We start from the raw sequence: 14898 nt of genomic DNA on the forward strand, positions 1-14898 counted from the left end.
CATGTAAATGCACCATCAGACCGGGTGGGCACAGGAGCGGGCTGTGCCCGGGCATTCCAGCCATCCCTCGTCCGGGCGGGCAGAGCGGAGGGCATCAGGCTGTGGCCTAGACCTCCCCATCTGGTAACGGAGGGGCCGATGGATGAAGCACATCATGTCACTAGCTGCATGGACTATCCCCGCAAGCCTGGGAGCTCCCGGGGCAGGACCATGGCTGTCCTGTTCCCATGTGGGTCCTCAAAGCCCAGGACAGAACCTGGTACCCAGGTATCTACTGACCGAGAGAATCATCTTGTCCACAAAGTGCCTGAAAGCCCAGCACGTAACAGGCGCTTAGTTTGTGTTCGTTCCCTCTCCTCGACCCCTGGAACGACTGACTGTTCCGGGCCCCCAGGGATTCCGGCACCTGCAACTTTTCTGGAACACTGCTGTGCTCCCGCACACTATGATCCGCATTAACGTCTACCGAGCACCCTCTGTGTGTCAGACAGCATGCAGACGCCTCGGCTAAATGACCTCATTTACGGCTCATGGCAACCCCCGGAGGTAAGCTCCCCACCCCAGAACTGCCGTTTTTGGATAGAGAGCAGAGGCTTGGGGAGGTGACACCGTTTGCCCAGAGCCACAGAGCTGATGAGTGCTGGGGCTGCAATTCGAATCCAGGACCCCTGGACTCCCAGCCCATCCCCGGAAGCAGAGCAGAGCTAAGTCGGTCTGGCTAGGCCAGGGGTCCTCAAACTACGGCCCATGGGCCACATGCGGCCCACCAGGGACGTTTATCCGGCCCGCTGGGTGTTTTTGCCGCCGCTGCCTGTCCTGCTTAGCAGCCGACTCGTCCCAGGCCCACAGTGCGCATGTGTGGAATGTGCACCACACTCTACAACAGCCCTCCAACAGTCTGGGGGACAGTGAACTGGCCCCGTTTAAAAAGTTTGAGGACCCGTGGGCTAGACCATTCCCTGACAGATGAAGCGACGCCATCTCCAAGCTGACCGGTGGGACGGCTTCTCTCCTCTTCCCACAGCCCCGGCCCGGGGTTAGGCCTCCCTTGGCCCCATGATTGCTTCCAGGGGCCCAACCCGGGAGAGAACACTAGCTCCATCACCCCCGCGAAGCACCCTCAGAGCTGCCCTCCAGCCCCAGGCCACTGCGAAACCACAACAGAGGTGGGGTGGGGGTGTGTGGAAGGGCCCGGAGCAGGAAACGTGGGACTTCTCGTGGGTGCAGAGTCTCGCCGACTCGCTCCAATGTCCTGCAAACCTGTGCTCACACCAGGCCACTGTACACGCCCACACAAGCAGCAGCCGTGCAACTCTGCACAACTTCCTTCCCACGGGAGGAGAGGAAGCAGAGGAAGTAACTTGTGGTTTCCAAGGGCAACACCTGGAAACACATGCGCAGGGACACAAAGGGAGCATCCCATGGGGACGCTGGAAGCCCCGGCCTGCTCCTGAGGGCGCGGGAAGACGTACTCAGAGGAAGCTTGCTGACGGCCCAGCCCAGGGGACGTCCTGAGCCTCTGGCAGGAGGAAGAAGGTGACCTCCTACACAAAGGGTCCTGCCCCCTGGGAAGGGCAGAGTTCCCTGGAGAAGGACTCAGGGTACAGATTCTCTGGGAGCAGGGATGGCCAGCAAGCCATCTGGGCCCAGCCCTTGCAAGACAGCTGCATCCTGAGCCCTCCACCCTGCAAGGTGACCTTCCCAGAGGCACGACAGCCATTCTCTGAGGAGGGACTTCCCCCACCCCTACACCTGGACACAGGTGCTCCCACAGAGCTGGGGCAGGATAGCCTCTGTCCCTCCAGAGCCACCTCCCGGATCCCAGTACAAGGACAAGGCAAAAGGGATGTTGGTCCTGGGGTCCCCCCACCCAATCCTGCCAGACTCAAGGCTTGAAGGAAATGGACAGGTAAGTCATCCTTATGTACTAGGCCCTGCATTTTGGCAAGAGCCCGGGGTAGCTGCAATGAGCATGTCACTGCAAGGGAACTCTCTAACCCAGAGACTCGAAGGAAGCCTGTGATCCCACGTGGAGTCTGCACTGTCACCATGGAGCATGGAGACGGGGTACCCCAGCCTGGCGGGCCCACATCCCCTGCCTGGACACAGGTGCTCCTGCAGAGCTGGGGCAGGGGACAGGACAGCCTCTGTCCCTCCAGAGCCACCTGCCATCAAGTTCTGGAATTCTGCTGCCTTTCAGGACAGTGGACACTGGGAGAAAAGCCTCCAAGAATGGCGCCAAACAGCTCCGGCTTTCGTTTCCCACCCAGGACTGCAGAGGACCTCACGGAAGGTTTGGTTAAAGACAAAGGCAGGCTTGGTGGGGCCTGGGGTCCTCCCACATGCGAGCACCTGAACTCACTCACTCGAGCGATACCTACTACGCACCTGCTCTGTGCCCCACTGCGCAGTGGGGACACAGCAGTAACGCAACAGACAAGGGTGCCGGCCCTTGTGGAGCTGACATTTCGTGTGACATCTGACACACAAGAAAAACATAAACCATTTTAGATGAGGTGGCCAGGGAAGTCCATACTGATGACATTTAAGCAGAGACCCACGGGAGGCAAAGGCGCCAGCCACATGGATCACCTGGGTGGCGCGTTCCGGCAAAGCACAGCAAGAGCAGAGGTCCTGAGACAGAGTGCTCTAGAAACGACAGTGACGAGGCCACTGCGGCGGGAGCAGGGGGCAGGAGAGGGAGAAGAACAGAAAGGAGCCGGCAGTTGGGTGACACTGGACCTCGCAAGTCAGGCTCCAAGTGAGACAGGAGGACACTGGAGGGCTTGCAGCAAAATCCCGGTCTCATCTGGCTTGCTGACGGGTAGAAGAGGTCTTCACACGGGTACACAGTGTAACTGTCTAGGAGCTATGTGTGGCTTTAGAATACCCTATCCCAGCAAATTAGCGATTTGCAGGCAAAGTGGCCTTCCCATGCAGCAAGGGGCGAGAGAAGAAGTCCATAAAAACAACGTTGGTTACTTTTTGTTACTGTGAAAGACCAGTTGTCCTAAATACTTAAGTGAGGTCACTAGGGGGTCACTGGTGCTGCCCAAGCCACCAGCTGGCCTGCTCTGGGGCCCAGGGTTCGGCGCTGATGACGGATCGCTGAGCACCTCCCAAGCATTCATTCCGGTGACCTAGCGCCAAGCCTGTGCACCAGCCCCCCACGGCCCTCTGGCTCCTGGCCTCCATCCTGAAGACCTGGGCTTGGTCTCAGTGGAGCCCACGGAGCCCGGCACCCCCAGAACTCACCAGGCACGGAGAAGGGGGACAGGAAGGCAGCCTCCACCGGCTCTGGCTCCGGGGCCGGCGGGGGCTGCTCCTGATCCCGTGGGGCGTCTTCTGGGTTCTCCACCGGCACGTTCCCGTTCTCGATGTTCTCGTGCCGGCCGTTCTGCAGCGGCTTGCCACTCACGCCGTTGGCCGAGTTGATCAGTCGCTGCCGCTGGGTGGACAGGACGCAAGTCAGACACCAAGGCCTGTGACAAATGTCACACAACCGCCTCGTTCCTGGCACTCAGCTCCAGCTGGTTCCTAGAACACCATCCCTGGACACAGGTTTGCCTGAGAATCGGCCCAAAGACCTTGAAATCCATCCAAATTTGCCCATTTCTATTTGGATGGTTACCAGGAGGCCTTGGAGGGTTTATCGGAGGGCCTGGGCCTCCCCTTCTTGGTGCCAAATCGACAATCCAGCCCACGATGCCAATGACGCCATCATCCCATGTTCACAGTGGTGGACGTTCACAGCCACCTGAGGACTGTCACAGACTGCATGGTTTTTATTTTATTTTATGAGACAGAATCTCGCTTTGTTGCCCAGGCTAGAGTGAGTGCTGTGGCGTCAGCCTAGCTCACAGCAACCTCAAACTCCTGGGCTCAAGCGATCCTTCTGCCTCAGCCTCCCAACTAGCTGGGACCATAGGCGTGCACCACCATGCCTGGCTAGTTATTTCTATATTTGTAGTTGGCCAATTAATTTCTTTCTATTTTTAATAGAGACGGGGTCTCACTGTTGCTCTGGCTGGTTTCGAATTCCTACCTCGAGCAATTCACCTGCCTTGGCCTCCCAGAGTGCTAGGATTACAGGTGTGAGCCACCGTGCCTGGCAGGTTTTTATAATTTTTAATTTCTTTTTAGGTGTATCATACCTAAGTGTACCTACCTTAAGTGCATGGCTCAATGTTGTGTGATGTCAAGATAGATTCGTAGAACATTTGCAGCCCCTTAGAAGACTCCCTCAGGCCCCCTCCTAGCCTATGTGCCCCCACTACAGAGATAACCAAGGTGACTACTATGCTGACTTTTATAAACATCAGTTTTTCCTGAACTTCAACTTCATATAAATGGATTCAGATATCACATGCTATTTTATGTCTGGCTTCTTTTGTGCAACTTCATACCCATGAGATTCACCCATGTTGTTGCATGAGTTAGTAGTTTTATATTTTTCGTAGCTATGTCATATTCCATTGTACAGATAACCCTTACTTATTGATGGGCATTTGAATTTTTTCCTCTTTTTGGTTATGATGAAGAATGCAGCTATGAACACTTGTGTACATGTCTTTCTGCGGATATAGTCACTGGTCCATCTTGGGTATTTACCTGGGAGTGGGACTGATGGATCATAAGATAGGTGCATATTGAACCATTTTACACTCATACCAGCACTGGGTTAGAATTTCAGTTGCTTCCCAAAGTTGTCAAAGCTCAGTATCATCGGTCCTTTCAATTTTAGCCATTCTGATGTCTGTGTGCTAGTACCTAATCATGGTTTTAGTTTTCATTTCCCCAACGACTAAAGATGTTAAACATCTTATTGGGTGGCTGGCCATTTGGATAGCCTTTTCAGACCTTTCAGCACATCTAACGAGCATGTTCTCAAAGGCAATTGTCCGTGACCAAATCTGTCCCCTGCTCTCCTCCCCCATCTCATTGTGGCTATTGGCAAAGGCTGCCTCCGTTCTACCCAAGCCCAGGTGCACCATCCTCACCCGGCCTGTGGGTTTCTCCTAAACCAGCACAGACAGAGCCCACATTTCACAAAATCAACAGGTTTCCACTTTCCCAAGAACCTACTTGCCTTTGCATAGCTCACCTTTACCTGGTTCTCAGCAAAAATATTTACGAATCAGCTCTAGGCTTTGTGGACAATGACTGTCACACAAGGGACACATACATCCCACCCGCCGATTACTTCAGCAGGAGGCCAGGGGACAGGAAACATGTCCCCAAGGCAATACTCTGTAACTCTGTGCCCAACATCTGTTCTTGTGGTTATGGGGTGAGGAGCCATTATCACTTAAATGGAAGCATGTTATTTCTCTAGAATAAAAAACTGAGCATTTAACTGCCTTCATGTTAGCTATTAGCATGGACTTCTAAATTATGAAGTCTAGGGTGGGGTGGGAGCTTTTAATTTTTTTCCTATAAGGAGTCTACGACACTTAGCCCACCAAAAAGAATAAAGCAACCTATGCCTGAGACTCAGGCCCAGACATGGAGGCATAATATTTTGATATCCAAGGTTAAATGACAGGCCATCCTTGGAATCCAAACACCAAAAAAAACACACAAAAACACAAAACTAGCTATACAAGGACAAAATTGCAGTGGAGGGGGATGTGACTTAGTAGTAACATGAATGGTAGGGATGGGGGCGGGGGGATGGCTCCTAACTCCAGCTTACTAGGAATCAGCAGACAATGGTACCTAGAAAAAAATATCTAAAGATAGCTGAAGCTGTATTAAAAGAGGCACTGATTATAACACAAGGGAAGTGACAGATCCACATGTTGGGAGAGACATTCCAGAAGGTATCCGTAGGAGAGCAGCTGGATGGTGAGGACTGGAACCTGCCACCATTCCAGGGACGTCACACTCAAGCAGAGAATTAGGGGTGGCAACTGCTGCCTGATGTTTGCAGGGCTGCCACGTGGAAGAGGCAACCACCACCAACTCAAGCAGGGGCTAGAAATTATGAGACAGAAGGAAGGGGCTGGGGACGGGGACCGGGCTGACTCCTAGGAACGTGTGCATCTTCCCTTCCGAGTCTAGACTCAGATTTGGGTTGGAATCCCCGCTCTGCCCCTTAGTTGTATGGTGATGGGCAAATTACTTCACCTAAATTGGAAACATCTTGGTGCCTCGGAGGAAGGCTATAGGATTAAAGCTGTAACACAGGTAAGCTGTCCAGCACCTGCCTGGCACATAGCAGGTGCTCAGTAAATTATTGCCAGTTTTGCTGGCTCAAAATGACAGCACCCAGGTGCAGCACTGTGGGGATGAAGGAGGTGGGTAACCAGGTGGAACAGGTTCACAGGAGGAGGGAACCAAAGGTAGGAGCATCTGGGCCCTGAGGGTAACTCGCCTCAGTGGCTTTGGGTAAGGACAGTCGAGCCAGATCAGACCAGCCTTGGAGTGAAGGAAAACAAAGCCCTCCTCTGTGCCCCTAACCGCCCCCCCCCCATATCCAGCCTCCTACAAACCCTCTCTCAGCTGCTTTGCCCTCTTTGATAATGAACAAACACAGGTATCATCTCATAGGCATTTCTGCCATGGAGTAATTTTAGCTTTGCAAACATCTCTGTAACGTCCTGGAATTAAAATGACTGAAGAAGAAATGAGACCAAAGGGTCCTAGTGAACAACTCTGCAAGCAGGCATTGTGTGGTTTTTACTCTCCCTACTCCCATTCCATGAAGAACTTCCCTACAGTCACTGCTTAACCTCCAGGCCCAGCCTTGCAGTGTGTGTCACTGACATTTTTAGAGCTTAGCGTATCCCGTCCAATGCCCTTGGATCAAGTAGGTTAGTGGCGGAGGTAAGATTAAAACCCAGGATTCCGCCCCAATCCTGGCCTCTCGGGCTCCCGAGCTGCCTGTAGGGCAGGCCGACCTTGACACAGTGGAAGATGAAGTTTTCCCAGGAGCTTAAAATGTCTGGGGCACAACAACCAACAATTTACCAACTCATCAAAGCCTATTCTTTTCCTGGCTGCACGTGTGATGAAGTCCCCAAAGTCCCCAAATCCTTAAGAGTTGTTCAACCCCCGATCTCCAGTAGGTACGATTATCCAACTTGTGAAAAATGACCAGGATTCAGTAAAATTTCCTTGATTCAAATTATACTGGCTCAAAATGATTTATAATGACTCAAAATTTGAAAAGGCATTTCCCTTCTTGGTACACTTTCCCCAAAGAGGGCCTGTTGTGTATGAAATCAAAGCAGAAATGCTCAAAATATAGAACCTTTAAGCACCGGGCAATACCGTTCTTGCATGGAACCTGTGTGCTCACTGCTAATTACGAGCAAGGTTTAAAGCCGGCTGGCCACCGTCTGCATCTGAGGATAAGGACTTAAAATCCCCATATGCACAAATGCAGCAAAGACTGGAAAAGTTGGTGAGCAGTGAGCCTGTTATCTTTGCTATCCTGTTTACACATTAAATAATATTAAAACTTATTTCTTCAAAGGAGAAACAGACACACAACATAAAATGCAAGCACAGCAAGCGTGAAAAGGAAGTCCCCAGAGGTCATCATCAGTGTCTCAAGCTTCCTTCTAGCTTGTTCTGTCCACAGAGAACAGGTGTGTGTGTGTTCATCTTTTTTTCTTTTTTTTTTGTCCTAAATAACATTTTAAAGAAACAGTCCATCCTTCAAACCGGCCTTTCTCCAATTAGTGCTACGCTAGTGCCTAGAATTCTTAGGGAAACATCTTGGGAACTGTATGCAACGGCTGCCTGCTCTAAAAATCCCTCCTGAAAGGGAAATTTGCAGCCTGTGGGTGATGTTCTGCCTTCTGGAGGCACCAGGGACTCCTTCCTTAAGCAGGTGCAGCAGTAAGCGACCCTGGGAGGGACGCTAACACGCCAGGGCCTCCTCCAAGGGCCAGAACCCACCCAGGGCCGCTCGACTCTCCCTGCCCTTCAAGTGAACTCACCTCGTTAATTATGATCCTGCTGGCCATCCGCAGTCGGGTCCGGGGCCCAAACTTGTTGGTGATCATCACGCGCAAGCCTGCTTCCGGGAAGTTGAACTTGGGAGGGCTGGAGCTCATGAGCTCGTCCACCATCACCACGGGGCTCTTGCCATATTGCGGCGTCTCCTTCACTATTGAGCACAGACTACTATCAGCGCCGATCCCTCCGAAAACAGTTCCCAAGTGCGGGGGCCGCTGACCTCCCCCCTTGCCTTGGGAACTCCCCTAGGCTGTGGCCCTGGCGGCCGGCAGCCACCTGGGAGTCTGGGTGCCTCGCTTCAGCTCCTCCTGCCAGTCAAGGTGGGCCACTGGCTCTGAGACGCTGGCTGACACCGTGCGTTAGAGCCCAGCGGGTCCCCTGCTACAGGGCCACCCACGGGCAGACGCTCACAGCCGTGCCCTTCTGCAATTCTGGGGCCCTGTCTTGGCTAATGGCAGGGGTCTTCCAGCTCCTCCTCAGCCTCACCAGGGCAGCCCACCTACAACAGAGACCGGGGCCCTATCCCCTCTCACCAAGACTGTGAGGGGACCTTTCTTTGCCTCCATTTACAGAGGCTCAGATGAAGCTTCACAAACTGACACGGGAACCTGCTGGAAGGAGCAGATAGCACTGGCTATGGACTCCTCACGAGGCCTTGTGCTCAGCCTTCGAGTGATCATCTCAAGCCTGCAGGGGAGGATGCTCCCAACTTCATTCTCCAAAGGCAGGCAGTGCGGTCAATGATTTGGATCACAGGCAATGGAGACCTGGTAGAGGGGCCTGCTTGTCTGAGCGTGCCCTATGAGCTGCTGGCTGAGCCCAGTGACTTTGACAAACCCTGACACCCTCCAGAAGGGAGGCGTGTCTCTCTCTGACCCTCTCCTTCCCCTCAGGGGGCTGAACAAAGCACCCCAGTCCCTGGGCCTCTTCCTTGCCACCTTCGCAAATGTGCGCAGGGCCTGTACCCTGAGGGGCCTGACCCCTGACTCGGGTCCCTGGGAGGGTCTGGTTACCAAACCGCTCGTGCACACAGCATGCAGAAGCAGGCAGAGTTTCCCTGTGAAGGGCTGTACAAAGAGAAACGCCAGTCCCTCTGCATCGGCTACCAGTTCCGGGAGAACAGAACGGGGTAACCAGGGAACAGGTCCAGAGAGCAAACCCGTGCGAGAGTTAACTGCACAAAAATGCACAAACGCACACCAAACACACACACTCTCACCAAACAGCAGCGAGGCGGCTCAGCAGACAGGAGGCTTATGGGTTAGAAAACAAAGCCAGGATGACATGCATCTGTTGGAGACGGACGCTAACCTCCAAAGAGGCGTGCATCGTTGGCTGGGCTCGTAGTTGATATATATATATTTTTAATGCATGTGTTATGCTTGCATGAAAGCTAACTACTTACAATTTAGAAGAGGAGGAGAGTTAAGGAGACAGAGGCCAACAGAGTTTGTCAGAGGTGATTAGCGTGCGGTGGGTGCCGAGGGTCTGGGGCAGCATTCTTGATGGTGGCGAAGGCGCCAGGGGTTACGTGGAGGAGGGTGTTAGTAGGGGGCTCCTTCTACAGGGACCCTCATTGCTTGGGGCCTCAGGCCTTCGGGATGGCTCTGCTTCTACTCAGAGGAGCAGGAGCACCCCTGTCCCCGTGCCATGGTCCCACCTGCTCCAGGGAAGCTCGAATCCCTCCCTCAGGAACCCCCATCTCAGAGGCAGGTGACACCAGCAAAACCTGCAGGCTCCAGCTCCATCCCACAGAGCCAGGCCCTGCCTGAGGGGACACCTGGGCTCAGAGGCGGGAGCGAGCCTAGAGGCCTGTGAGACAAGAGCTGTGATACCTGGCTCCTGGGGCACCTCATGCTGGTGTCACCCACCAAGTGACTAGGTGGTGTGTCCAAGCCCAGGCTGGCTGTCTGGAAGGGAACTCGATGACAGCGTGGCTTTCTGGCAGTTCAGCCCAAGGCCAGGCATTGCCCCCCAACCTCCCTGTGCCAAGCCAAAGCTGTGCCCAGGGCCAGGGCCAGGGCCGCCTGGAAGGGCCCAGGGTGGGCATGTGGAGCTAGACTGGCTTGGTTTGGGGTGGCGGCTGGTGGTCAGGTGGCCCTGGCTGTCAGGACGTGTGTAAGGTCACCTGAAAACCAGCCAGGAGGGTTGACTGGGTGAGCTGAGCTGCACAGCCCTTAAGAACATTTAAGAACATAAAGTCATTTTATAAGAGTGGTGGGAAAATGCTCCACCCCTCCCTTCTCTAGTTAAGAGGTTGAATGATAAAAAATTTTGATTTCATACAGGCAACACCAAAACCGAAGACAGCAAAGCCAGGGCTGAGAGCGAGCGTGTGTTCCTGAAACAGTCTCCCAGCCAGCAACCCTGCGTTTCTTTCAGTGGGGCGGTCACACAGTGGCCTGCCTGGAGCCCAGGGCCGCGAGACAAACTCCTATGTCATCTCCAGCGAGTCCATGGCAACGCCTTTAGGAACGGCAGAGTCCCAAAGCCCTGGTTTCCCCAGTCCCACTGGGGTGCTACTGGGTGCCCCTTCCTCCTTCTTTGGTCAAATCTAGTAGGGGACAGTGACACATGCATGGCCCTCTGGGAGCCTCTTATGGGCAGTAAAAATCTAGGATGAAAAAACCTAAAGACCACATCCCTAGGCCTCCCCACTTTGCAGCTCCGGAGTCTAGCCTGCACCCCCTCTTCTGCACCCCCTTGGGACTGCCTTCTCCTCGGCCTTTAGCTAAACACATTTACTCTGGTCAAAGTTGTAGAGTAACTGCCCGAGTGCTGGGCAGAAGTCTTGGGTCCAATCTTTCGGTTTTCTAAAATTGTCCTGGACTTAAAGAGGTTTGGGGGAAGATAACAAACTGTGGGGAGACCTGCTGCCTCGGGTACAAAAGCAACGGAGACAAAGTCGAACAGAGGCCAGAAAAGGCATCACGTGGGCAGCAGTCTTGGGGACCCTGATCTCCCCCAGCAAGGGTGAGCCCATGTTGAAATGAGGGGTGCTTCCCACGGGGCCTGGGGAGGGGCCTCCTGGGTCGGTCAGTCCTACCACAGGTGTCAAGTGGCTCTTGGGGTGGGCGCCTGAGGAAGCTGGTACTTTCCACTGGCTCGAATGACTTGCTACTCGGCTACTCTTTGCCATGAAGGCCCAGAGAACATGGCAGCCGTGGGTATGTGACTGTGCAGAAACCAGCCTCTGTCCTACATCTGGGGACCCATGACAGTCCCCTTGGAGCCATTGCATCTGTGGAGCTAAAGTCTGAAGCAGCGGCCAGCATTGCTCCCGCCCCCCTGAGGAGGTTGTCCTGGAGACAGGGTACCCCAGGGGTGTCTGCTCAGCATTTGTGAGACAGGGCACAGAGCCCGGCACCAGGCTCTGCCCCTCAGGGTGAGCCCTGCAGCCAGACTGTGGCCTGACCCCACCCACCCCACCCTGCAGGTGGCTTCCTTCCATACGGGGAGAGTCATCCCTCAGTAGGACACCTGTGACAGGTGCCACCTCCTCAGAGGTTACCTGAGACAGGATAGAACCCCCCCCCCCCCCATCTAAAATGCAGGTGGGAGGAAACCCTACCCTGACGCAGCCCAGGAAGAAGACTGGAAAGAAGGCCACAGAGTACAGATCCGGCCCCAAGATGCCCCAGACTCAGGCGAACAAGTCCCTTCTGTGACCACCTGGTCCCACCACAGACAACACCAAGGAGGTGACCTGACAGAGGATGAGACTTGGCCCGGAACTAAGGGAGAAAGACCCCAGGCAGCCAGCGCAAGGCTCTCTCCGCTGGTTAAGGCCTCTAACACTGCAGGTGAACTGCCCGTTCTTCAATATTCTAGCACAAGAGCCCGCTGGGGCTGGCGGGGCTGGGGAAGGGTGAGCTCTCTCCTTCCCGGACCCCCACAGGGAGTCACCTGCCCACTGGCTGGACTATGACGGTTTCCTCGGAAGCTGCCAGTCAGGCCGGGACCATGTGTGGAACTCGACAAGAGATGACAGAGGCTGGCTCCGGAGGCCTAGAACCCCCCCACACCTCCCTCCCCGTTTTCAGACGAGGGGCCAAAAATCCCAGGGGAAGCGGCTCCGGGCAGGCTCTCTGGGCTGGGGAGGGGACGCCTGCTCAGCCTCGGGCTGCCCCAGAGGCGGCTCGGGGAAACTCCCGGGGACGTAACTACTGATTTTTTCTTTTCTGGTGTCTCTTCCCCTCCATCCTTCCATCTGAGCAACATTTTCAGCACCGACTCTCCCTCCTCCTTCAGGGCGCTGTGACCAAGAGTCGGAGAATGACAGTCTGCGTGTGCGTGCGTGCGTGTGTGTGTGTGTGTGTGTGTGTGTGTGTGTGTGTGCAGGAAACAGAAGGGGACAGTGGCCTCTGTGACGGACCTCGCCATCCTGTCTGCTCAGCCTTACCTTGCCTCAGCAATGGCACGGAGGGGTCGTCATAGCTACCGTCACAGAAGTCATTACCGGGCTCCAGCTCGCTGTTGACCGGGTTGCCGTTGGCAATGCTCTTCTGTTTGACGGTGAAGAAGGCTTGCATCTTCACGTTGTACCTGCAAGCCAGGTGGGGCAGGAGGTCAGGGCGGCGGAGGGAAGTCCCAGCGACCAGCTGCGTGCGGCATCTGCTGGGTCTCGCACCCCAACCCGGGCACCCAGTCCGCACGGCCCCAGAGTGTCGGGCCCTGAGGGCAGCGTGGAGCCTTGGCTGTTGGACTGAGCCACGGAGCTTGCTGATGTGAGCCCGGGAACACAGGTAGTCTGGGGGCACCTCCTCCTACTGGGAGGCTCATCCAAAACATGTTCATCATCATGAACAGCAACCTGCACCCATGAACTGAGAACTCCTGATCACTCACGTCCCCTGCGCTAACCTCCAGTCTATGTTCCATCTCTATGAACTTGACCCTTCTAGATCCTTCAGCGTAAGTGGAATCACACACCATTTGTCCTTTTGTGACTGGCTTCTTTCACTCAGCATAATGGTTGCAAGGTTTGCCCAGGTTGTGGCCTGTCAGAACTTCGTTCCTCTTTCTGGTTTAGTAACATTCCTCACAGGCAGTTTTGAGATGGGTCTCACCTGGGGAGCTTCTGGAGGGGCTCAAGGTTGCACAACCCAGGGCAGCGCTGGCGTCCCCAGTACTACAGGTGGCGCCCCCTGCAGTTGTGCAAAGCAGCGGCCCTGAGCAGTGGCATTTTATAAAGCCTGGAGCAGAATTTAACCTGCCTGGCTTTTGGAAAAGAGTGGTATTGAATTACCAAGAGATGTACAGAGACAGCAACACAGAGTGGTAACCCGGGGCATGGAGAAGCTGCCCAGAGCCGGGTGGGACAGAGGTGCCCGCCACTTGGTTACGGACGCAGCCTCGCTCCTCACATACCAGCCACCCGGCACGACTCCCCTGGCTCAGGTGTGACACAGCACCCCCAAACAGTGTCACAACACCTCTCCCCCACTCTGGCAACGCCCAGCAGGGTGGCCACCGGAGAACTGGAGCTGGCCCAAAGGGACAAAGATCTGGCAGAGGTTCCCGTCCCTGCTCTGACAAAAGGCGGGGACAGGCTGCAGACCGGGTGTCCAGCAGCGTGGAGGAGGAGAGGAAGGGCACTTACTTCATGATCAGGATATAGAACACATACAAGACAATGAGCACCAGGCCTTCCCACCTCGAAGAGAGAAAGGAGACAGTGGTTAGAACACGGGTGGGGCCATGGCACATGGAGGCTGGGACGCAGCAACGCCCAGTCCAGGACCCGGGTATGCGGGAGACACACCCAGCCTGCGGCTGTTTTGCCGTCACAAGCCCCCTTGGTGACAGAGCGAGAGAAGGCTGAGGGGGTCTTCTCAACTACAGGGGTCTGCAGGACTCAGGTGGAGTTTCCCCCTACTACCTGGGAAAACGAGGGGCCGGGGCCACCACACCCCAGCACTCAGGGAGGGTAGAGTCCTGCGGCCACGCAGACTGGACCCTAAGAGACCCTATGGTCACCCAGGACTCTGGTCGGGAACCAGAGAAGCTGTGGGTGCAGGTGGAAAGGGGCCCACGTCCTGGGGGGCTAAGAATGGACTGAATACAGTGGGGGGTGGGGAGGCAAAGGCCTCCTGGGCCACACACTGGCGTGGTGGGGTCGGGGATCTTTCTGGGATGCGCCATTACTGCTCTCTTGTGGGTGTAGCCCGACCCCAAGAGCAGTGGGGACCTTTTACCTCTGACCACAGCCCCCAAGGGGCCACGCAAGCTTTACTTTGTTCAGTCATGTGCGGAAGCCCCCTACGTGCCTGGCGCGGGCTGCAGTTGTTTCCAGAGCTTTTCCTTTGCTGACGCAGAGCCCACAGACCGGCCGAGCCAGAAAGGGACATGTAACCATCACCACCCAACCCCGTCTACACGGGAGGGAAATGAGACCCAGGAGGGGAGCAGTCTTCTCAGGGCCACACGGTGGGTGAGAGCACGGACGGGGCCAGAACCACGTCTCTCTGGGCCCAGGGCACACGGCTGCTCCTATCGGCAGCGGATGCCCTCAGCCCGGCTATATTCCCGCAGATAATCCACACGAAACACGGATCCCGGGTCATGGCCAGCGAGCAAAGAGTTTTTATGACTTGTGAATATAAGATGCCTTCACACCCTAGAAACCAGAGTGGAAGGATCCACCTGCGCCCTTGGAAGTTTGTGCTTTATGTAGCTTAACTAAGGAATCGATTCCTACGTCAGTGTCATAAAGACAAGTCCCTATATTTTCTTAGGCTTATTTATTTATTTTTTTAAAGTTTGCTTTCTTGCAGTACGAGCTTTAGGTCACCTGGAATTTATTCTTGTGTGAGGTGTGAGGTAGGGATCTGATGTTCTGTATGGATTCCCAGTTGTCCCTGGGAAATTAAGGCCATTCCTAATTCACTGCCTTGTCATGACGTCTCTGTCGTAGCTGCATTCCAGAAA

The 14898-nt window shown here is 54.9% G+C and overlaps 1 protein-coding gene across 2 annotated transcripts in view; it reads right to left on the reverse strand.

The window, feature by feature from the left end:
* Positions 1-14898, reverse strand: part of SLC24A4 (solute carrier family 24 member 4) — a 139137-nt gene that overhangs the window by 25394 nt on the left and 98845 nt on the right. The window contains exons 9-12 of one of the 2 annotated variants that reach the window (XM_012738567.3): positions 13571-13624; positions 12428-12513; positions 7950-8119; positions 3256-3448 (exon numbers count right to left, since the gene is read on the reverse strand). In XM_012738567.3, coding sequence (XP_012594021.1) covers positions 3256-3448; positions 7950-8119; positions 12428-12513; positions 13571-13624 — 503 coding nt within the window. Of the gene's footprint in view, positions 1-3255; positions 3449-7949; positions 8120-12370; positions 12514-13570; positions 13625-14898 lie in introns of both variants that reach the window. The other variant, XM_012738566.3, reaches the window with a different exon arrangement.

The sequence above is a fragment of the Microcebus murinus genome, chromosome 6, assembly GCF_040939455.1.
Source record: "Microcebus murinus isolate Inina chromosome 6, M.murinus_Inina_mat1.0, whole genome shotgun sequence".
NCBI lineage: Eukaryota > Metazoa > Chordata > Mammalia > Primates > Cheirogaleidae > Microcebus > Microcebus murinus.